Source organism: Harmonia axyridis, chromosome 2, assembly GCF_914767665.1.
Source record: "Harmonia axyridis chromosome 2, icHarAxyr1.1, whole genome shotgun sequence".
Taxonomy (NCBI): domain Eukaryota; kingdom Metazoa; phylum Arthropoda; class Insecta; order Coleoptera; family Coccinellidae; genus Harmonia; species Harmonia axyridis.
This window is the reverse complement of record NC_059502.1, coordinates 57,838,292-57,863,425: the sequence shown is the minus strand read 5'-3', so window position 1 is coordinate 57,863,425 and position 25,134 is coordinate 57,838,292. Positions and strand designations below refer to the sequence as shown.

The 25,134-nt window shown below is 35.3% G+C and overlaps 1 protein-coding gene across 2 annotated transcripts in view; it reads right to left on the bottom strand.

Moving 5' to 3' along the window:
* LOC123673936 overlaps window positions 1-25,134 on the bottom strand; it is a 241,568-nt gene that overhangs the window by 83,389 nt on the left and 133,045 nt on the right. The window contains exons 1-2 of one of the 2 annotated variants that reach the window (XM_045608703.1): window positions 17,803-18,150; window positions 8,952-9,122 (exon numbers count right to left, since the gene is read on the bottom strand). In XM_045608703.1, the coding sequence (XP_045464659.1) occupies window positions 8,952-9,122; window positions 17,803-17,821 (190 nt within the window). In that variant the 5' untranslated portion in view covers window positions 17,822-18,150. Of the gene's footprint in view, window positions 1-8,951; window positions 9,123-17,802; window positions 18,151-25,134 lie in introns of those variants that run through there. The other variant, XM_045608704.1, reaches the window with a different exon arrangement.

Sequence of the window (25,134 nt, the reverse complement as noted above, 5' to 3'; positions counted from 1 at the left end):
TCTACAATCTATTTATTTCGACTACCATTTACCGCTACAGCCATTTATTGCAAAACGGCTGAAGCAAAGTTGTACACCTGATAAATTGTGCAAATATTATCTAGTTTAGTATTTCAAATAGCTGTTTTGATCATAAAATGAGTTGGAAAGGAGTTATTACCAAAAAATTCTGGACGCGATTTTCCAAGATAGTGGCGCGAGCAGCAAGGAAACGAAGTGGCAAAGATTGCATTCGAAAAAAGCACATCGAAATCTTTAAAATCACCAATATTCGAAACTTTCCAGGTAAAACTACGAAATGACTCGACTTTAGGTCTTGTTTTTCTACAGACCATTATAACAGCCGACCCGACAAAATAATAGTTGATTCTTCATCGGCATAAACAAATATCAACTACTAGTTTCAAAGCAATCACAGCCATTCACTACTTTCGCGCACAAAAACAGATAAACAAGACACAAACGCTCCCTGCGGCATATCTTCTCGCACGTCATCTGATCCGGTCAAAAAAACACGCACACCGGGGAACTTTCGGCGATATCGCGTATCAACTAGAGACGCACAGAGATCGACCGCCTAGACCCAACGTCTGGGGCCATCACGCCCCATAAAATCGCCTTCGATCGCTCTCTAATTGGACCGCCTAGATTCCCCATCGTCGAAGATTTACAAATTGATCCGTCAGTCGAGCTTTAATCGCATTATTGACCCCGACGAACAATCGGCAATCACTCATTTAACGATCATTAGGGAAAAAATCGAGTGAAAAAAGACACCGGCCGAGCAGCGTCTTCCTTATTACGACCGTCGGCCCAATTATATTTTATATATCTCGTAAATCCGTTTTGGTATTATTCGAATTTTTCGACATAACTAACTGTCGCCGCAGAATTACGAAGCTAACGCGCGGTGAGAAAGTTCTCATGGAACACAACCGGCGCATTATCATTTTGTTTGAACTATCTTAGCATGACATCCAGGTCGTTCGTATATTATAAAAACCACGATCTCTTATGGTATTAGCGGAGGACGTTGTGTTGTGTCTGTGGTGAGGAGGAAAAATTATCGCGCTGGTTACGAATCTCGCGCGAAAAAAAAAGCAGGAATTAACGAGAGATGCGAAGAACCTCCATTAGCCGACAGAACAATCGTTATTCACGCAGGTGAATTCTATGGCCGTACGTTCGTTTCAGCATCTGAAATCGAAGAAATCCTATTTGTAACAGTTAACTGTACCGTTATGAGGAGTAACTTCAATTCGAACGCTTCGAAATTTCAATTCACTAAAACATTTAGTCAAAAAAAAATACTCAACTTGTGAAGGCCATCCAAAACATAAAAAAAAAGGATCTATTTCAAGAAAAATCAATGGATCAATCGTAAATCTGGGGATGCCGTAACTGCATATTCGATCGAAATGAAAATTTATGTTTGGAAAGCGGAAGTGAAATTTCCGGTTGATCAAAAACCAGAACCATAGAAAAAAATTCGAAAATTGTTCATTTCGCGTGTTGATATGAATTAATTACTGAAAGCTTCATCCAAAATTCAAGCTGATTATTACATTATCATAATCATCATTCAAGAAGAATATTGGAAAAGAAACACCCAATATTTCCGTAATTACCTATCAGATCGTGTTGAGATTTTGCAGATGAAGTACAACCATTCCAAGCTTCTTGCAAAAGTTCATGTGAATAGAACCATAGCAAATTTAGAGAGAATACAGAAAAAAAAGGAGGAAGACTGACATGAAGTCAGAAGCTTTTGGTCGCTCGTACATTCATGCATCAGTAGTATATACGCAATTGGCGCATGAATGAACGTTCGCTCAAAAGCTGCCGGCTTCAAATCAAGGTTTTCCTCAATTTTATGTCCACAGATATAAACTTGTTCCATTTAAGAAACACTCATTTCAACCGTTCAGTAAAAAACAGAGATTAACCGTTCTGCGTTAATTGAGAAAAACCAGCGAAAAAGCCACTGAATAGATAGCTCATAACGAGCTACGTATTTCATTAAACATAATAAATCGATTCGAGTAAGATATGCAATTATGAACATTTATTTACCTTCTATTTGTTAATAATTTCTCACGATCGAAGTGATTTTATCTATTGTGAAAGAAACGTTTCATTTCTATTTATAACTCACCTCGGCGGCTTTGGACGTCTAGGACGTGTTATATCATAGCATTGTGATCCTTTTTATACGCTCATTGTGTACCGACCTTTAGCGAGAAATGCTTCCTGAAGAAGGATCCTTCCACTACTACAGCGAATTGAAAGAAAATCAGATGATTATATGGGGAAATTGTGCGAATAGCGGTTTTATCCTTTTTTGAAAGCGAATCAGAGGAACGCGAAACTGACTAAATGTGATTGGTGTAAAGAATGACACTTTTATATGCTACATGAATATTGAATAAATTTGTGTGAGAATATCGGGATACAGTTTTGCTCTCCATCGAATAAATTATGTTGTTGAAGTTGTTTTCCTAATAATTTATTAATGAACAGTACAAAAAAAGAACTGCAAACTCTAAACAATTGTTTTTTTTTTCGCTTCTCTCACATAATAAATCAACAACAAGTCAATGCAGAGTGGCTTGAACTTGAAATTATTCTGAATTTGAAATTACATGTTCGAAAATTTCTTAAACTACGTGTGAAACTTTGAGGTAAATAATATTTCAAGATGACAAAATTTGGTTGGTTGCGAGAACTGCCCAAAAATTTTCAGGAAAACTTCTCACTAAGATTAAGTAATTTAGTTTGTACCAACTTTCAAACGATACGTGTCAAAATTTGACAGCAGTCCGACCATTAGTTTGTGAGATATTGCAATGTGAGTATAGATACTATTGTAATTTGAAAAAAGATGGAAAAAAAAGAATTTCATGTGCTGATAAAATATTGCTTTTTGAAGGGAAAAGAATACAGTTGAAGCAAAATCTTGGCTTGATAAAGAGTTTCTGGGATCTGCACCAGGAAAATCAACCACCATTGATTGGTATGCTGAGTTTAAACGTGGTGAAATGAGCACCGAAGACGGCGAACGCATTGGACGCCCAAAAGAGGCTGTCAGACGAAAAAATCAAAAAAGATCACAAAATAATGTTGAATGACCGTAAAGTGCAGTTGATCGAGATAGCTGACATTGTGAAGATATCACCTGAACGTATATATCATATCATTCACTAATATTTGTTTGTACGTGAGAATGCTGTGAGCAAAATGAGTGCCGCGCGAACTCACAATCGATCAAAAGCAACAACGTGTTAATGATTCTGAGCAGTGTTTGAAGCTGTTTAAGTGCAATAAACTTGCGTCGATATGTGACAATAGATGAAACATGACTCAATCATTACACTTCGGAGGCCAATCGAGAACTGAGTGGACTGCACATGATGAACCGAATCCAAAGCGAGGAAAAACACAACAGTCAGCTGGCAAGGTTATGACATCAGTATTTTGGGATGCGCAATGTATAATATTCATTTATTACTGCCAAAAGGGCCAGACCATCAACAGCGATTATTATATAGCGTTATTGGATCGCTTGAAGGATGAAATCGTTAAAAAAACGGCTCCATTTGAAGAAAAAAAAAGTGCTGTTTCATCGAGACAATATGCCGTGTCACGAATCAATGAAAACAATGGCAAAATTGCATGAATTGGGTTTCGAATTGCTTCTGCATCCACCGTATTCGCCAGATCTGATCCCCAGCGACTTTTCCCTATTCTCAGACCTCAAAAGAATGCTCGCTGGAAAGAAATTTAGCACCAATGAAGAAGTAATCGCCGAAACTGAAGCCTTTTTTGAAGCGAAAGACAAATCGTTCTACAAAAATGGTAGGTATCGAAAAGTTGTAAGATCGCTATAATCGCTGTATCGCCCTCGAAGGCAACTATATTGAATAATAAAATAGAATTTTGCCAAAAAAAAATGTGTTACTATGGTAGGCCGGGGACTTTTCAATTGCCTGTTATATTCAGCACTGTGGTATCCAACGGCATACGAAAAAACGAGCGCTCAAAATCCCCTGATTTTAAGTCAGTGCGATAGTCAGTAACTTCTTTGATTTTTTTCAAGCTATTGCTATTTTCAACCCTAGCTAGTTAGTTATGAATCATAGAAGTTAATTATCTCTCGTTCAAACTTTATACCAATAGAATAATGATAACTTACCGTTCGACAAACTTCGAAACAACTCACTCGTTCCTTAATGAATGACCACGTTCGCGATCACTTTAAAAGTAATTACGAGCCGACTCACAAATGGTGAATTTTTCAGGAACCTAACTCGAAAGTTATCCGTGTTTGTGTCGTTCGAGAGCGGACGTTTGTTTGTAATCGGCTCCGAAACGTAGAATTAATCGTGAAATTATCGTTTTATGGGAAAGACATTTCGAATAAAGCCATATGGAAGTTCGAAATGCTGTCCGTCCAGTAGGTAATTAAGTTCATGACGGTGGACGAAGATTAATGCTTCGATTGTGTACTTCTGAATTTTACGATGTTTGTTTCGATGATTACAGTATTACCAGCTTCGTTCCAACGACGAACGGTTGGAAACTAGAATTCAATCAATTCAAATAACTCAATATAGGTAGTCACATATGGCAAAAGCCATTGATATTCTTCCAGAAATTTAAAATTCAAAAACCATCCACGAAGTTGCGAGTTTTTGGAATCAACTACTGTTATAACTCATTCTTACATCATAGGACATCCTTTGGCTGTTTTAATTTATTTATTTTCTCATCATTCTTATTAAAATCGAAAATAAATTTATTAATTCAACCACAAAAATAGGGAAAAAAAATCTAAATCATCATAAAATTCTTCCACACATCCGTTAGGATGGCAAAACTTTGACAAAACGAAACAAAATCAAATATATTTCCAACGCCAACGCCGACAACAGACAAGTGAACATTTCCTCGACAAATAAAATAATCAAGACATTCACATATTTACCTCATAATGCGAGCGTCATCTCGAATGATAGCATAATTGTGCGAGGGATGTCACCATTTTTTAATGGGAGATACTAATTAACATTCCAACATACGTTTTATACAATTAGAGTACTCTGTCCAAGGGTTTATAGGTGTGTGCAAAACTCCATGTCAGATGATCTTACATTGACATTCTATTTATATATTCAATTCCAATTGCGTATGACTAGCTTGCAGAATAAAAAAAATTGTATCATAATTGTACCTACTAGACACAAATCTCAAGAGGTTTTGAGAATTAAAAGAACAGCCACGAAGTGTCGAGCTTTTGAATGGACGAGTGTTAGAAAAAGCCTTCTGTACGAGTATTATAAAGGGTGTTTTTTAAGAGCTATAGAACTTTAAATTGTAATAAAACAACGATGGATTCTTCGATTGACATGAATTTTATTTATCCGCAAGATAATCTTGTGACATTACATTTTAAATATGATTTCTGGCATATGACCGCCACGGCTGGCTCGGATGTAGTCCAATCTGGACGTCCAATTTTCGATGACTTTTTCCAACATTTCTGGCCGTATATCGGCAATAACACGGCGAATGTTGTCTTCCAAATGGTAAAGGGTTTGTGGCTTATCCGCATAGACCAATGACTTTACATAGCCCCACAGAAAGTAGTATAGCGGTGTTAAATCACAAGATCTTGGAGGCCAATTCACAGGACCAAAACGTGAAATTAGGCGGTCACCAAACGTGTCTTTCAATAAATCGATTGTGGCACGAGCTGTGTGACATGTTGCGCCGACTTGTTGGAACCACAGCTCCTGGACATCATGGTTGTTCAATTCAGGAATGAAAAAGTTAGTAATCATGGCTCTATACCGAGCACTATTGACTGTAACGTTCTGGCCATCATGGTTTTTGAAGAAGTACGGACCAATGATTCCACCAGCCCATAAAGCGCACCAAACAGTCAGTTTTTCTGGATGTAACGGTCTTATGACATACACTTGAGGATTAGCTTCACTCCAAATGCGGCAGTTTTGTTTGTTGACGTAGCCATTCAACCAGAAGTGCGCTTCATCGCTAAACAAAATTCGCTTATGAAAATCGGGAACAACGGCAATCTCATTTTGGGCACTATTTGCAAGCGTTGTTCAGGCGTGGGTCTATTCATGATAAATTGCCAAACCAAAATGAGAATAAATCACTTGACAGCTGTTAAATCGGTCGTCATCTTGAACAGTAATGCCAACTTAAAGTTATATACCTTGAAAAAAAAAAACACCCTATACATTATTTTCTCTAATTCACTGAATTTCACTGAACGAATTCGAGAATGGTGGTACCGATTCGAAGAGAATCTCATAAGGACAACTATATCGATTATATTCCACGAAAGGCTTCAACATCAACAAACGTTCTCAAATTGGCGATGACCACCAACTGACCTTTTACCATGTGAGATTGGTAACCCGGGTTCTGTCAAAACACACGGCAGGACGCCACACGCAATCGTCTGCCACTAACCACTTAATGAATCCAAAGAGGACACTCCTGAAATATGCAAAGGGAAAATCGTAAAAAATATAATTTCTTTTTGTCATGTCATCACGGTATGAATCTTAGAACATACATAATACAAGTAGGTTCGTTTCAGAACGGTTATGTAGCACAAAAAAATTATTTTAAGTAAATCTTTGACATTAAGATCAATTTAATCTGTAATTTATGTAATATTAGCAGTTGAACAAAATGAAATTGTACTGCATGCTATTACATTATAAGTGAAGAACAATATATAACAAGAAATTAAAGTGGGACAGCTTCATAAATCCTAATGGAGCAAGTATTCATTGAAATTTTAGGTTCAATTAGATCGACATCTTTCACGAAAGTATTTTTTTCAACAAAATGAAATGATTTCAATTAGTTACAAAAAACATAAAAAGATCGAGCTATCTTTTTCTTCGTTCCTACGAATTGAATTCTAAAGAAATATTAAAATCTGACATTCGATATATCTTTTGTAATGAAATGTGAAGATATTACAGAGTTCAATAATTTAATTTAATATTTGTGATGGAAAAACCTCTATACCTATAGTATAAAATTGTGGCTGATTGAAATTTTCCCAATCGAATTTGAAAGTTTTTAATTGTGATACCTCTCATAAGCTTACAGCTCATAAGAGTTAAAAGAACCGGTTCTTTTGTATATAGGGCTTGTTACTGAGTCTCATCGCCGCACTTCAGGAACAGCATTATTTTAACCCTACAGCGCATGGTTGTAAAAAGCATTATCATATACCTTATCTTCAACGTGGCCTATAAAATAAAGTCTGAAGGTGTTAAATCCCAAGATTTCGATGGCCAATTGTTATCTCCCTATTTAGTTGTTCTTGAGCGACGTACATAGTTTCGATTTTTCACATCACTAACTTGTTCCAACAGCAAAATTTTTCGCCAGTTTCACTATTGCCAGTTCAGGAGGTGTTTCACGACGACCCAAAAGTAATTTAGTTTTGGTGTGACTGAAAAATTGTCACCATCTTTGTAGTGGATTCTACCAATTTCATGAAGTTGTTCAAACGTGTTTCTGTCCATTTTTAGTAATGGCGTAAATTACTTGTCAAATATAATCAGCTTCTCAGATAGCTGGCTATTCAAAAAAAAACTTATTGGAAAATTCTTTATTATAACATGAATTTCCATTAAGTAGTTAAACACATAAACATTAAAAAATAAATGTCATAAATCTATATCCTATCAAAGGTTATACCACAAGTGCTACAAATTTTATCGAATATTTCCCTCCTGTCAAAAATTCTATGTATATGGAGAACAATTATCGAAAATTACAGCGATAATTGCATTGTAGGAAGCGAAACAGCACTGCGATAATTGTTCTGTTCATAGATGCATAGTTTCTATGCATCTTACACAGTTCGAATCTATGGCAATTCCATTCTACATCAGTTTGACAAGTGATGTAACAGTTTATTCGGGAAATATTCCCCCGAATTACACTCGTGCATCAAAATGACCGGATAATTTTGCATGACAGTGTGTTGTCATAAAAACTGCATGAGTTCATTTTCATTTCATGAAAATGACCGAATGCAGTTTTTCAAAGAAAACACGCTGGAATGCGAAATTATCCGGTCATTTTGATGCACGAGTGTAATTCGGAGGAATATTTCCCGACTAAACTGTTACATCACTTGTCAAACTGATTAGAATTGAATTGCCATAAATTCGAACTGTGTAAGATGCATAGAAACTATGCATCTATGAACCGAACAATTATCGCAGTGCTGTTTCGCTTTCTACAATGCAATTATCGCTGTAATTTTCGATAATTGTTCTCCATATACATAGAATTTTTGACAGGAGGGAAATATTCTGATAAATTTTGAAGAACGAGCTGTATTCGGGAAGATTTTTTTTCAACAATTTAAATGTTCAATATTCTCTTGGGTGATGGCATTGAATAGGTTTGTGTTCATTTTTCAATAAATCCTGAAGCATTTCAAGCTGTCAATAATGACAAATTCAAAGTAAAATTTTGACGTTTTGATGTATACAAGGTATTATCGATGAGGAAGCAATGTTATCAGTATAATACCCAATGATTGGCTATAATAATGCATGGCTATTAGTTGAAACTACCAAAATATCACAAATAATCCAAATTATATTCATTTTCGTCGAGAAATAAAATCATTGCATATCATATACCAAAAAAACTGCCCTTCAACTGGAGCGAGAAACCAACAATAATTATTCTAAAACGTTGGTTGTTCCACACAATCGGCATCCACCTGGGGGAGCAACACCGTAGATCTCGGGCGTGGCGGGCCACTTCCCCGACAACCCCCGTACACAAAAGCCACAAAGGCCTAGTTCTACACGATATAAACCGACGAAACTAAACTAATATACTTACGAATCAGCAGTTACACACACGGTAGGGTTACTGACCTGAGAATCTGGCTAGGAAACGATGGAAGCCTGTCGTGGCGAGGGCCAGTTGCGCCAGGTACCGCTGAAGGAGGACAAGGGGCCGGGGGGCGCACGGGGGCTCGACGGACGCCGCCCCCGTCGGGGGATAGTAGCGCCCCCACTTCCACGTAGGCCGCATCATGTGCGCCACTGAAAAAAACAACAATCAGAGGAATTGATGTCGACTAGAACAAAAACAGTAAGAAATGGAGAACAATCATGCGAGAAACATTCTATATTTTACAACTGTATCAAAAAAGGGACTATGACGTGAAAAAATCTTCATTAATCTTCGCTACAGCTTGGTATAGTTATCTATAATACAAGTGCAGAAGGCATTGATATTCTTCCACGAATTCAAAATTCAAAAACGAGCCACGAAGTGGCGAGTTTTTGAATGTACGAGTTGTAGAATGAGCCTTTTGTACGAGTATTATACATTATTTTCTCTAATTCATTGCATTCTCATTCTCATTGAAATTGATGAAATATTTCCATAAATATCATTTAGTGATTTTTGCATTGAACAATGTTGGCTGGCAGAACTGATTTCTTTAAGGCAAATTGATGAATTGACAGATAAAGCCGTGGCGGAAAGTGCGGAGTACCAACATATAATAATAAAATATAACCATGAAAACTGTGCGTTTCTGATGTATTCTCGCACGATTTTGTTGTACAAGATGTGGAAGAATGAACGGAATAACCACAGAATTAGAGAAAATAAGTACCAAAACTTATAATCAATTTATTCATCACAGCTTGATACGTGAATTTCTGTAATAATTTGGATTTTTCTGGGGATTACTAGAGAATTGTTTGAAATTTTTAGTCCAAATTGATAGCAGATACGACAAAACTACAAGAAACCGACAAGTGTAACACTAGACCAAAGTTTTTTCACATTTTTTTCTAAACTGCCAGTGATCCACTAGAAAAAGTCCTAGAGGAAAGAACCAGGCACTGTTCCAGAAAAAATATCAACCCATAGATTTGCATTCAAAATTATCATATCACATGATGACAACTTTCTGCCAAATTTAAGTTGAAAATCTTATGATGGGAAGGTGCTCTTAACGAAAAATAAAATTTTAACACCTTCTGTATTTCGAAAGCAAAGTGTTTGCGGGCCCAAGTTCATAGGACTTTTTTTTTTAATGATACGAGGAATCTGTCATTTCTGTTAGTTTCTCCAATTTAGGAACAACCTGTATGGTTTTCCTTAAACATTTCTAACAAATTCAGGATATTGTTCTCTGGGTTACTTGGGGTTTGAAAGGTCCTCAAGGCTTTTTTTCATTTCATCAGGAAATGTTTCTTTTCCGATATAAATAAAATAAAAAACTGGATATCTGGCTTGAGATATTCGAACGAGATTTGGTAAAAATGGATACCTAATTAAGGTGATATTTCACTCGATTATCTCGACTTCAGCAACTACAGTGGCGTGCATTCTGGTATGGATTTTCATATTTTTGAAAAAAGTAGTAGTTCTACAAATCATATTAATTTTAGAACAAAAATATCTGTGCTTTTTCTCTAGGATGCACCTCTTTCCAATTAAAATTGAATTGTTAATAATGGCCACCTCCAGCCAGTTCACAACAGTTCAGTATTTTCAATCAGTTTCAAAAATATCGAGGAATTTGTTATTAATTTGGAAAATATGTAACACCCTGTGACCAAGTCCTACAGCACATTTCCGACTCTGAATAACTCAGAGATTTATATCCTGCATTTGTTCGCAATGTGTATGAAACACCCTGTATAATTACTTAAATGATGTTTGTAAAACATTTCGTATTCGAAGAGTGAGTACGAGGTTTTATCGTAATTTTTACACTTTTGATAACACATTTCCGAAAGTGTGTAGGTAATATAACACAAAAAGAATACTTATTTATTTTCTCTGGTAAAATAGAACCTTCGGTGATCGAATTTCGATTAGTCTTAATCATCCCTTTCATTGTTTCAACATAAACCCCGATAAATTCAACGTAAAATATAGTTATAGGTTATAGTTACCGATCCATACTGAATTTTAGATCACTGCCTTTCAGTAACTGTAGGGGTTTTTGTGCCAAGTACTTATTTTATTCTTGAATTAATGATGAACATTCGAGATAATATCCGTACTAAATAGAACTATAAAAAAAAACGATCAATTGCCTCAAAATAAACCGAATGAATGGCATTCATTAACCAAAACTTGTTAGGATATTTGCTAATTGCTTATTCGGCAGTTTATCGACCCTATTATCCATTTGCAAATTAAATTAGCGGACTTATCAAACAGAGTGCCACCTCATTTAATTCTCTTAGTTTAATATTTGTGAAAAATTCTGTCATGGTAATTGATTTATTCAACAAAACGCTCCATTAACTTTTCATAATTCAGTTGGTTACAACCTTGCGTCACGGGGTGAGCCTTACAAGGTCACAGAAGCAGTTAAAAATATTTCCCTACGTGTTTTCTATTGGGGTTAAAAACCACAGTAATTCAGGACTGATGGAATGAATAAGCTAAAGCACAAACAGACCAATATTGAATTCGTAAAACCCGAGCTAAAATCATTCAAACAAAAAACTGTTTTGCTATATAAAAAATAAAGTTGGATTTTAGGTATTGAATAAGGCTGAATTTGGTGAAGGTTCTCAGAGTAATAAACATAGATAGAGGGAGCATATGTCATTTTCAGTAGGCAAATTTTGTCCCCAACATGAACTATCAAATTTGACATGAAGCGCGCGGAAATGAAAACATATCAGTGATACCATATTTTACTCAATTCGCGAGTTTCTCCACAAAGAACGCACCTCTCATAGTGAATCAACGTTTCATATAAACTCAAAATATATTGAGATGAATATCTAAATATATCACAAATTCAGAAAATAAACTTCAAACGCGCCAAACGACGTGAAACACCGGATGACACTAGGAGAGCAATATTTGTCAAAACTTGGATTTCAGCAGCTAGATACCGAAAATAATAAATATTCTGCTTATTATAAATTTGACAATTAGGAAAAATATCGGATTCCAAATATTCAAATTTGCATATTCAATTGAGAATCACTCAAATGAATATATTTCATTCAATATAATATACATTCATGAGGATACAGTAAAATTGTGGATTTGAAAATATATCACAATCCGACAACGTAATCTAACCATGTTGGGGACATGTAAAAATCGCGTATACTCCTCATATTGTTCGTGATTCGACTCCATAAAAAGAAACGGCGAAATTATTAACCGTTTTTAATAAAAAAAATAAAAGAACGAACTGGTATACCGCCCAATTTTTTTGTCGGCGAAGAACCGTGACAGAACTACAGAATCGCGAGTAAAATCCTTCGGAATTATTGAATTGCGTGCCTTGTTACTAGATTCCTTCTGTGAGGTCCCGTGATTTCGCCATTGCCAAGGACCTAATTGATAGTTTTCCTATTGTGCAAACTTGGCAGACAAATATATCATTTCCGTGGCCACCGTCCGAATGGATAGGTATATGTAAATAAAATGGAAAGTATTCCTCGATAGACAAACTGCTAATTTAGACGTCTGGCCAGTCACATACCCAATTAGGTGTTGGCAAGAGCCGCCACAGAAACGTTTCGTGCAAGTACAACTATGTCTCAGTCGTGGAAATAATTGAAAAGTGTTCTTTGTTCTTTATTTTTACCAATCAACTTCGGAATATTTACTCAGTACTAAAAGAACTACTTTGAAGAGACACGAAAAAGCACAGTCTGAGCGATTTTTTGAAATTACGAAAATTGGATCACTTGAAAATCTTAAATGTGTTGAATTACTGGCACGTGACTTGGCCACGTTTTGGTGTCATCCGACGGCTTTTTCTGGTATGAACCGTGCGAAGTAAGGGTTAGTTTTCAATCAAGACTACTTACTTATTGTTTGGAAAGAGAAAACTTTCAAGAAGTGTTCAAAGACAGACATAGTTGCCGTTCAGAGCAAATAGTCGAGACTTAATTTTCATCCCAACTTAGAGCAAATTGAAAAAAATGCGAGTAGAATTTCATTTTATTCGAAATATAAATTCCTATATTATTCCTCTCGATATTTTTCTATAAATTATGAACGTAGAGACAAGTCAATTTTTTTAATGGAATGGGAGATCTAGTAATTGAAAATTCTTGGGATCATCGCCTTAAGCGGGGTGGCAATCCCCTAAAGAATCTTAATCACAATATAAGGGTCGAGTCACGAGTGACACATTGAAAGTTTTATGAAGATGCTAAACATATTGTGTTTGGTTTTAATTTCGGTGAAAAAAATTCATTGGATGAAATTGGTGTAGTATAGACTGTAGAGGATCAAATGTTCAAGTTTCTGAACGATGTGTTGAACTTCTCGAGCAAGAAGGATGAGTACTGTACAGGGTGGGCAAATTTCGATGTTTTAGCACTACAACTTTTGAACCAGAGGAGATAGACAAAATCTGATACCCCCTTCTCGGTCTCTTTTTCTGATAAACTAACAAGGGTAGTATTCATTTATGGCCACCTTCTTTTGTTTTCGAGTTATAAGCGAAATTAAGAATAAAGAGATATCGGGAAACATTTATATCTCCGCTAATACTGATGATAGAGCTCTGCACTAATACAGGCACTTTTTTACGAAGAATCCAGTGGCGTGTTCATATTTTCAAAAGGGTTTTTAATTACGAAGCTATTACCCAAAGTTATGTCTTTCCAAATGGGAACACTAGATTTCTGTACCATTTTTTGTAAGCTTAATCTTTCCTGATTTCAAAAATATATAACATCGTATGATTCGTATCAATATAAATAATAGAAAATGGTCAAAAACCTTTTTTTACCTAAGAGTCTCGATATTTCTATGGTTTCAACTGTGGATGGGCACAGAAAAATTGAGTTTTCTTTAACAAGAGCAAAGTCATTCCGTCAATCTGATTATTTCTATGCTTTTCACAAATTTCTACAAAATTCGAATCTAGATATGTTTTATAAATTTTTTATCTAAAAATTGATTTGGAAATAACGAAAAGATCCACATTATCGAATGTTTCAATCGAAAGAGTTGTATTGGGATGGATGTATCAGAAGATTATTTTCGCTTAAAACTCGAAAACAAAAGAAGGTGGCCAAAAATGAATACTACCCTTGTTAGTTTCTCAGAAAAAGAGACCGAGAATGGGGTATCAGATTTTGTTTATCTCCTCTGGTTTAAAAGTTGTAGTGCTAAAACATCGAAATTTGCCCACCCTGTACAGGTGACCCAAAGTTCGATGCTCACTGTAAGCATCGGATGAGCTAAAAGAATTAGATCCTTTTTTTATTCGAAATAATAAGATATCAGGAAGTAGATCTCAGATATCATAATTCCGAGCATAATGCATTCTAGAGTTACAAATATTTCAAAATATTTTTCCGTTCGAGATATTCGAAAACGTGTAAAACTTTTTTTTTTCAAAAGATTGAAAATCTTTGGATTGAAGGCTAATAAGGACATTAAAAATTCATAAAGTTTCATCAACAAGCCTGGAATAGGTTTCAAAATGCCGTAGTCCATATTTTAATAAGGCGATCAGTGAAGAAGTTTTCGTTAATTGAATTACGATTCTCAGTGAAATTCTGTGGCAACAATGATAATCCCATCCAGAGCATATCTGGGCGATAAATTAAAATAAAAAACCGTTTTAAAAGGTCTGAGTGAATAAATGGTACCCGGAGCGGAAAATGTTGAACAAAAAGTTCCATTAAACAGATTGATGATAATTAAAAGAAACCGAAGAGATAACCTTTATTCTAAAAGGAAGCGGATTGTGCATCGGTCATTATTTCTATTCTAGTTGAAAACGTCGGTGTGGCAACTTTTCACACCTGAAATAATAATCGTGATAATATATGTAGATAATTCTCGGTGCTTAGTTATGACAGAAAACGATGTACGGAGTTTGTTTTATGATTTCGATATCTTGGTTTTTTTTAAACAATGAACTCGAGTTCCAAGTAACGAGATTTGGAATTTCAAATATTTATATGCTTTCAACGGGTCTTCTAAATGTTTCAATTAGAGGCATTTATATTCGATTCTTTATTTTCTGTTATAAGTTTGAATCGTTTCAGGAATCTAATCCCACTTCAATTTGAATTTTGCATAACTTATATTTTTCGTTTGAAAATATGCAAAGTCATATCTGATTCGAAAAAGTTTCTGTAAAGGTGTCCCAAAATCGATGCTTACTGAGAGCATCTCGAAAATTAGCATTAGAGAGAAAAATCTCAAGGACCCTGATATGTTTTTCGAATCAATGAAATCAGAAAGTAGCTCATAAATATTTTGTTTCGTTCTTTAGTTATAGGGTGTTTCCGAAAAATTACTATTTCAAATATTACGCCATATCGCCTCGAGTATTTTTATGAATAACCATAGGAAACAAAAATTCCTGGATTATTCAAGGAAAGATACACATGGAACAATTTTATCTACCTAATAGAATTAAGTACTTAAAATAATTTAATTAAGTACCATTTTTTTGCAATTCTGCCATAAAGCCATAGACTTACTCTTTTGAATTCAACTTGAAAATTCTTTAATTATTATATGACTAAGTATTCATCGCAAAATGAAATTTTCAATAAAAATTTTTCAAATATTCTAGATTTTGAATAATATCGCATCCAGCTTGAAACGACAAATACAAGACAGAGTGCTGAGGATGATAAATTATATATGAAGCTGATAAATTGGTGAGGTTGAAGTAGGAGGATTTAGTTGATGAATTTATAATAATCAAATTGTTTGTTTCGAAGGAAACTTGCGTTTTCCTCATCCACTTGATAATCGATTGAGTCAGAATGAATTATAAATTTGTTATGAAGTGAAAATGAAGGATTATATCTGCGCTCAATCTGCACGTGAAAATCTACTTAGGAAGTTCATAAATTGTGCGGAATTGAAGAAAAAAGTAATTTGTGGCATAAGGCCTTACCCGAGGTCTTACCATTCAACGTTTTTAGAAAAATGCAATATTTTTTAGAGAAAACAGTAGAAAAAATCCTGATCAATTAGGTATGTATTCAGATATAAGACAATATTTTGGAGATCTTCAGATATGCATTTATACAGCGTGAAAAATTAGGAAATAATTTTTCTTATCAGCGTTCAATTAAAAGATTTTCAATCATCCAGAGGAGTTCAAGTACCTATCTGTATTAAGTTTCCTTAAAACATTTCTGGATTATTCCGACAAGATTTACACATGGAACAATTTTATCTAATAAAATTGGTTACTGGTAAATTAATCAACGCTTATTTGCAATACAACCATAAGAGATGGACATTGGAAGCTCAAATAAATTATTACAAATTAGAATTAAATACTCATATCATTTTCGGAAATTTTTTTTGTTGCTAGCCAGGTACTAATATATAATAAATGTTATGCACATTGTTTCATTGATATGACATATTTATTCATTAATTTTAGAATATTTGCATTTCCTAGTTCAAAAATTACACTACCTTAGTTAGTACTGTGCATGATTCATTTCTTTTTGTAGGATCATGTGTGTAATTGCAATTGATTGGCCTGATGTTGCTTTATCATTAAAATAGAATTTATAATAGATGTAAATTGCATCAAGAATTAAAAAAAAATGAAAACCAAAAGACATTTCAGATCATATGAGGGTATTATATAAAAAAATCTTTCGTTTTGTCCAAAAATAAATATAATGATATTGAATATTGTTCTAGGAAAGTTTCTCGGAAAGTTTAGAGTCTAAAATAAGTAAAACGTCATTTGCTAGCTTTCGGAATCTGAAATACTTGAACAGAACCGCTTGTCATGTTTAATTTCATTAGTATGGAAGAAAATCATTTTTCATAATAATGATTAGCTTTTCATTAATTGTAGTGTCAATTTACCTTGAAAGACGAAACGAAATTTCTAACTTGAAACGCCAAATACAACACTGAGAATTGAAATTGGCGGATGATGAAATTATAAACCAGGTAAATTGGTAAGGTAGAAGTAGGACGATTTAGTTGATGAATTAACAATGGTAAAATTGTTTGTTTCGAAGGAAATGTGCGTTTTCTTCATCCACTACATAATCGATCGAGTCAGAATGACTTATCAATTTATTATGAAGGGAAAATGAAGGATTATAAGTATCTGAGCTCAATTAGCACGAGAAAACTGTTCTGAATTGAAGAACAAAGCTAAAAGTTGTATAAGGTCTTACCCTTCGACATTTTCAGAAAGAACAGTAGAAGAATTATGATTAATTATGTATTCAGATGCGACACGACATTCTGGAGATCTTAAGATATGCAGTTATCCAGGATTCGAATCAATTCCCATTTTGAGAAAGCAATATTGCCACTAGTAGAATAGTAAAAAGTAACGAGAACGTTCACCAGGTCCAGAACAGTTTAAAATTCTAATAGGAGAAAGTATACCACTAATTAAAAACGTGAATTTCACGTAGAGGTATAAGTTTGACATGGGGTTCTCGAGACGAAAACGAGACACCGTTTCTCGCATAACTACAACAACCACACAATCCTAATATAATCCACAACAAGCCACCGGTGTGGTATCGAAGGTTATGCACATTACCCACGAGAGAGCCAGGCCGAGGAATTCGATCAGAGAGCGAGCAGGTGGACGATTAAGATTTAACCAGCATGAGTTCCCAGCATAACCCAGATAAGATTAAGCACAATTTATTAACTACTCCGTGGAAACGAACGAAAAATCCCAGATACCGAGCGGTATTCTATTCGTATGGTGTACACCTACGAGCTCATCACACATTCGTTACATACGTTGAAAAGGAGTCAGCATGTCGGTGGTCCGCAGCTCACATTAGGTAGAAATTCCACAAAGCTGGCTAGATTGATGTCCGAGGAAACCATGGTCGATCCGGAAAACACAACTTCCCGATTTTCGTCACCTCGAAAACATCGGAAAATCACAAAAAGGCACAGTATGAGAAGGAGTCGATCCCGGTTGATTTTTCTCAGCGACGCGTCATGGTCGGGGTTCTCGGTTCGTTGAAATCGCGGATCGGTGAAAAAAATATCGTCGGACTTACGGTAAAATGTCCGGAACGTAAGCGTAAGCTGACGGATAGCTGCGCCGATCGGTACACCTACATAGGGACTGAGTGTACGCGGACTGGCGGTCGGTGAAATAACGTGCCATGACCAAGATCCGAGCCGGGCCGAGATACGGGGGCCGGAGAAGGCCGAACGACGAGAAGAAAATTACGATCTGTCTCGCAGACCGGGCGCCAAGGCAGACACGCTGGAATCGATCTCTGCACAAATTTCCTCCTCTGTCCAGTACAAGTGCGAATATGTGAACTTTGACTATTTGGAGCTTTTTTCAAGAAATATGGCATGTAACCCCAAATGTGCAGGATTATGTTAAAATTAGCTAATGAACAAGGAAAAAGCCACGAGTGCTGAATTGGAGGTACAAAGGAAAATGAGAGATTCCTTGGATAATTTGAAGAAAAAAGTCCTATTAACATAGGTCAGCAAACGCTTTGTTTTCGAGTTAACGGGTGTTCCTTGTAGATATATTTTTTTGGAATGATTATCATAGGAGAAACGAGGGGGCGGTTAAAGGGGACTTAACCCCAACCCCATTGATTAGAACAATTAAAAAAATTGTACGTAACAATTTGAAAACAAAATATAAAAAAACGAACGATTCAGCCTTTTTGAAGTGGGGGTAAACCCCCTATGAGAAAATTCTAGTTACGCCACTGATGATTTTACCAGTTTTTACTAATTTTCGCTACAGATTGAGTAAATGGGAACCTACCAAAACTTAAAATCAATTTATTCATCTCTGCTGGACCTTTAAATAAAAATTAGGATTATCCTGAAGATTTCTAGAGAATTGTTAGAAATTTGGTTCCCGAAATCGGTAGCAGATACTACAAAACTGCAAAAAAACAAAAAGTGTATTAATGGACCGAAGCTTTTTTGTACATTTTTTTAAACTACTAGTGGTCCACCAAAAAAAGGTTCTGGAAGAAAGACGTGGGCACTGTCCTAGAAAAAATATCACTCTGTAGATTTGCATTGAAAATTAGCATATCACATCATGAAAACTTAAAATTGGAATATGTATGCCAAATCTTGATTAAATATTTTTGCGAAGATAAGGTGCTATCAGAAAAAACTTGAAAAAAATAAATCTTTAACACCCTGTATCTTGAAAAGAAAGCGTTGGCGGACCCATGTTTAAAGAACGTTTTTCTTAAAATTATCCGAAGAATCTGTCACTTTAGGAACACCCTGTATAATTCACTAAGTATTGACAAGGAAAAACCACGAACGAATGTTGTTTTCCTTTTTTTTTTATTCAAACATTAGGAAAAAATCAACATTGAAGAGTACTGCAATCAGGGCATAATTCTCATACAGATAATTGATGGGATACATCCTCCTATCCGTCGATTTCTATTTTCAAAATAAAAATATTCATGAATTTTTTAAGTTGGAGGTTCATATCCCTAAACCTCTACCCCTCAAATTTTATATTAGCCGTATTTCCCAGAAATGAATATCCAAATTCAGCTTTCTGACACAAATCTAATACTAAATAACAGTGACGACGCCAGCTTTCTAGAATAGGGGGGAACCAAAGAAGGGCCAAAATTTCTAGATCCATCTAGTTTATGTTAAATTTTAATTGTATTTTTTTGAACATGTGATATTTCAGAACGTCCAGTTTTCTACCGGGTGAATTTTTCAAATTGAATCGGTCAAAATCTCCAAAAGAAAACATTTTACGAAAAAATGTTTTCAATAAAAGGTTGATGGCATTGAGAGGGAAGGCAACTTATACTAATACCTCTTCAATTTACATCACCTTTATGTGAGGGGGTCAACTTTGGAATTTAAAATGGTAATAATAAACAGTTATTATTACAAATTCGTATGCTACGTCAAAAAAAATACAAATATTTCATATAAACAATTTTTCACGATTCGTCACTGATTGTTGCCCTGTCATAGAATTTAAAAATTCGGTCTGAACGACCTTAGAGTATCCATTAATAATTCACTTGAATTTCTGACAGGTTCGGCTACCGGAGAAGATAATGAGGTTAACAATTATACAAGAAAACTTAATAGGTATAATTATCACCTTAATGTTCAAAATGAGTGCCATAAACTTCAATGTATTTATGGATTCACCCTTCAAAATGAATCTACACAAGCCAAAAGTTGTTCTGATGCGCTGTACAGCCATCATGTTTTATCGTATCTACTTCCAAGTTAAGATCTACTAGCAATATTGGAAGTTTATTTTGCAGAAATTATCGTTGATTTTTGACGTTAACATTTCCTTCAAACGGATACTTTAAGAACGTTGAGACGAAAAATTCAAATTTGATCGCAGACCAACTGTGACTAATCGTGAAAAATTGTTCGTACAAAACTTATAGAGGGTGTTTTTTTAGAGCTATAGAACTTCAAATTGCAATAAAACAACGATGGATCATTCGATTGACATGAATTTCATTTATCCGCAAGAAAATCTTGTAGCATTACATTTTAAATATGATTTCTGGCATATGACCTCCACGGCTGGCTCGGATGTAGTCCAATCTGGACGTCCAATTTTCGATGATTTTTTCCAACATTTGTGGCCGTATATCGGCAATAACACGGCGAATGTTGTCTTCCAAATGGTCAAGGGTTTGTGGCTTATCCGCATAGACCAATGACTTTACATAGCCCCACAGAAAGTAGTCTAGCGGTATTAAATCACAAGATCTTGGAGGCCAATTCACAGGTCCAAAACGTGAAATTAGGTGGCCACCAAACGTGTCTTTCAATAAATCGATTGTGGCACGAGCTGTGTGACATGTTGCGCCGTCTTGTTGGAACTACAGCTCCTGGACATCATGGTTGTTCAATTCAGGAATGAAAAAGTTAGTAATCATGGCTCTTTACCGATCACCATTGACTGTAACGTTCTGGCCATCATCGTTTTTGAAGAAGTATGGACCAATGATTCCACCAGCCCATAAATCGCACCAAACAATCAGTTTTTCTGGATGTAACGGTGTTACGACATACAATTGAGGATTAGCTTCACTCCAAATGCGGCAGTTTTGTTTGTTGACGTAGCCATTCAACCAGAAGTGCACTTTATCGCTAAACAAAAGTCGCTTATGAAAATCGGGAACAACGGCAATCTCATTTTGGGCCCATTCGACGAATCTACGCCTTTTACTTGATCACCGTTTGGCTTCAATTCTTGCACGAGTTGGATTTTGTAAGCACGCAAACCAAGATCCTTCCGCAAAATCTTCCATAAAGTGGTTGGACACAGATCCAATTCCTGTACTCGATGGCGGATACACTCATTCGGGTCTTCCTCAATGCTACGCTCTACAGCAGCAATAGCTTCTTCTGTACGCATCGTACGGCGTCTCTGGGGATGCGAGTTATCAATAAGAGTAAACGTGGTGCGAAAACGTTCCATGGTTAATCGAATTAACTGCTCTGATGGACGATTTTGTCGACGATAAAATGGACGTAGTGTGCGATACGTTTTCGGTACAGAACCATTATTTTCGAAATAAAATTGCACTATTTGCAAGCGTTGTTCAGGTGTGAGTCTATTCATGATGAATTGCCAAACCAAACTGAGAATAAATCACTTGACAGCTGTTAAATCGGTCGCCATTTTGAACAGTATTGCCAACTTAAAGTTATATACCTCGAAAAAAACACCCTTTACTTTCTGCCATCTGCAACATGAATTAAAATTGCAAAGTTGACCTTCCTCCCACCACAAGGGGGAAAGAAATGAAAGAGGTCGTATCATAAGTGGACTAAACCCTCAAAACCACCAACCTTTTCTTTGAAACATTTTTCCATGAGATGTTTCCTTTTCGAGATTTTTCCTTTTCGAGATTTTTAACTGATTCACCGGGTATATTAATTACGAATTCGAAATATAGGCAGAGTGCAATAAAGCTCAATGACTCTTGAAATCAAATTAATAAAAACGCCAAATAGCCCACGGATCAGCTAGGTGTGACCTATTCCGAGCCTCTTCAACGTGACAATTTGATTCAGTTCGTTCGGAACTTATCTCATATGGTGTAATATTAGCATACTGATTGCCTCCCGTCGACCAAAATAATTCGCGGTGGCTTTAGCAAAACTTTCACAATTCACGTAACAAAGGCTTCGTCCGTAGTTCTAGTTCACCTACTACGACATCGTGTGATTTTCACTCAATCAGAACTCTGAAATATTACCAGCATACGTGTATACATAAATTAGCAATAAACTATTGAATGGACTCTCAAGGTTTTAATTTTATCGTTGTCATTCGTTAGTTCGTTAACTCCTGCCGAATTGAATCAAAGATTAATTATTATTATATATGCAGGATCATCTGACGAGACCAGAAACCAGTCTCGTAATTATAAATTAATATGGGATGAATCACGTTAGATAAAGAGCGAATTCTAAATCTTGGCTAGGTCTCAGGCCCATTACTTATCTAGAACAACGCTAGGTTTGAAAGAAAAATGTGAAAAAATAATTGAAAATTGAAAAAATTGAGAAATATTTTTGTGCATTTCGCCTATTCGGAAACGAATAAAGAAAGTATTCGAGTAATCGTCTCGGAAAAACAATAAATCCCATAAAACTTAGATGGGCTCAATCATTTCCTTAAATCAGGTCAACCAACTACCATTTCATTTCATGAATATAAAGGTTTTTCGAACAAGAGGTTTAATTTTGAATAACCCGCTATATAGGCAGCTGTCACTTTTGGAACTGTCATATTCTGACATTTGACAAGTAAAAACTAGCTCATTACTAAAAATGGAACGATACACGCTTCGACAAAGCATTGAAATTGTTAAAATTCAATACAAAATGGTGAAAATTTTGTAGTCACTGTTCGCAAAACTAAAGCACCTTCTTTTCTAGCAATAGTAAAAAAATGTTCACTTTTGGCGCTCGGGTGTAATCGGACCTTACTTTTTCGGAAATAAGGCTGGTGCAATTGTTAGGGTGAATCGATTGCGCTTCCGAGCTATGATTAATGATTTTTTGTGGCCTGAATTGGAAGATACTGATGTGGACGATGTTTATTTTCAATGAGACGGCGCTACGTGCAGCACAAGTAACGAAACAATCGCAATTTTGCAAGAAAAGTTTCCTGGTAGTGTTATTTCTCATGGAGGTGATCACAATTGGCCACCCAGATCTCATGATTTGACACGTTTAGACTTTATATTCTTTGACGGCAACGTGAAAGATGAGATCTATGCCAATGCTCCACAATCGATTCAAGACCTTGAAGATGTAATTCAAAGAAGTTATCGAGGACATACAGCAGCAAAGATGCGAATTAGTCATGAAAAATTTAATAAAAAAAATATGGTACTGCCATTTGGGTGATATCGTCTTCCATCGTTTATGGCATATCTTCCTTTTTAAATTAAAATCAATATTCTTTGATTTCTCTTGAAATATTCAGTTTTTTATGGTTTTGAAATACTGAACTTCACATACGACAAAATTGAACGGATTTTACTCATACCGAACTTCACAATTACCACAGATCTAACGAACTGATAGAAAAAATTGAATTTCCCCGTGAATTACTAATTGTTCTATTGAAATTGATGCTGATAGTCTCCAATTTTGTATACATTTATTTCAAGTTTGCTTAATTACAATTAACATTTTTTCTCAATATAGATTTGCAACCTGTAGTGCAGTTGAATGATCTTGAATAATGAATCATTTAAAAGGGCTGAAATCTGAGACCAAAAGAGAAACCTTTACTGAGTTCAGAAGATGAACCGGGGATTCTCTAAAATATGTATAATGAAATTTTGGAAAGCATCTCGATGTTGAAATATTTATGATGCAATTAGCCAACATGAAATTTGGACAGAAAAAGAATAGTGACAATCATAGGCAATATTGCAAAACTTAAACAGAATAAGTCACAAAGGCCATTTACCTCCATTTATTTTCATTTCAAAATAGCCAAGCAAAGTATTCAGTGAGGAATATATGCCACAATCAATGCCGTCACGAGTAATTTTGGCGCCCGAAGTGAAGAGTTTTTCGGCGCCTCTAATGAAAAAGCATCAATAACAACATGAACTCCCTCGTAACAACCTTATGTTGTTAAGGAATCAAGGATGAAATATGAAAAGGCCACCAGAAAACTGGGCCGAAATGCCGCCCCTCAAATAAAAGCGCCTGAAGCAGTCGCTTCACTGTTTCACCCCTAATGCCGGTCCTGGCCACAATTCAATGTCACTCTCTAGCTAAGTAAGTGTGAAAAATCGACAAAATAGAGTAGTTATAGTGTGACCATCAATAGTTTGATGATATTCATATTAGTCAATTAACCATTTATCAACTAGGAATATGTAGATCTACCTTTTATGGATATAAATTAGATATACCAATATGATATATCCGCTATTAGGTTCAATAGTTATATTTCTGGAAAATTATTACATTACATTATTATTATAAATGTAATTATGTAGATTTATTACAACTGCAGTTTTAAGAGATAGATCTCGTAGAAGCTTCGTTATTATCCCAAAAACCAGCAAGAAATAAAAAATGTCACGATTTTCAATGGAGGAAACGATAATTTTTTCGCCAAAATACATCAGACTGTCATTTTCTGGTTGAAGTATATATCAGATTTCAAATAAATATTATCAAATGTAAAGGAAATAACTCAATTATTTTGGAGCAGAAACAATATTGACTTTTTCGCGATATATTCACTGAAATTGAAGTACAACTTTTATATATCTTTTATACGTTAATAGAACAATCCAATTGGCAAAACATCATCTCTCATGGAACGATTATAACATTTTTTGCAATCTGTTGCATAATAATGAGTCCATTGTCAAAATTCATACTGTGCAATATATGATATCTAAGTCTGGTAGGGAATATGGATAATTGAAAGTTGAGAGTCTGATGTTTGTGTGGATTTCCGATACATTGTGAAATCGTGTTTATTATTTCATTTTGTTATTGTTAACTATAAGAAATTAGTCCTATTGTTAACTCTCATACGTGTATTTCATTTTAGGGAAATCATTCATTTTATTTATC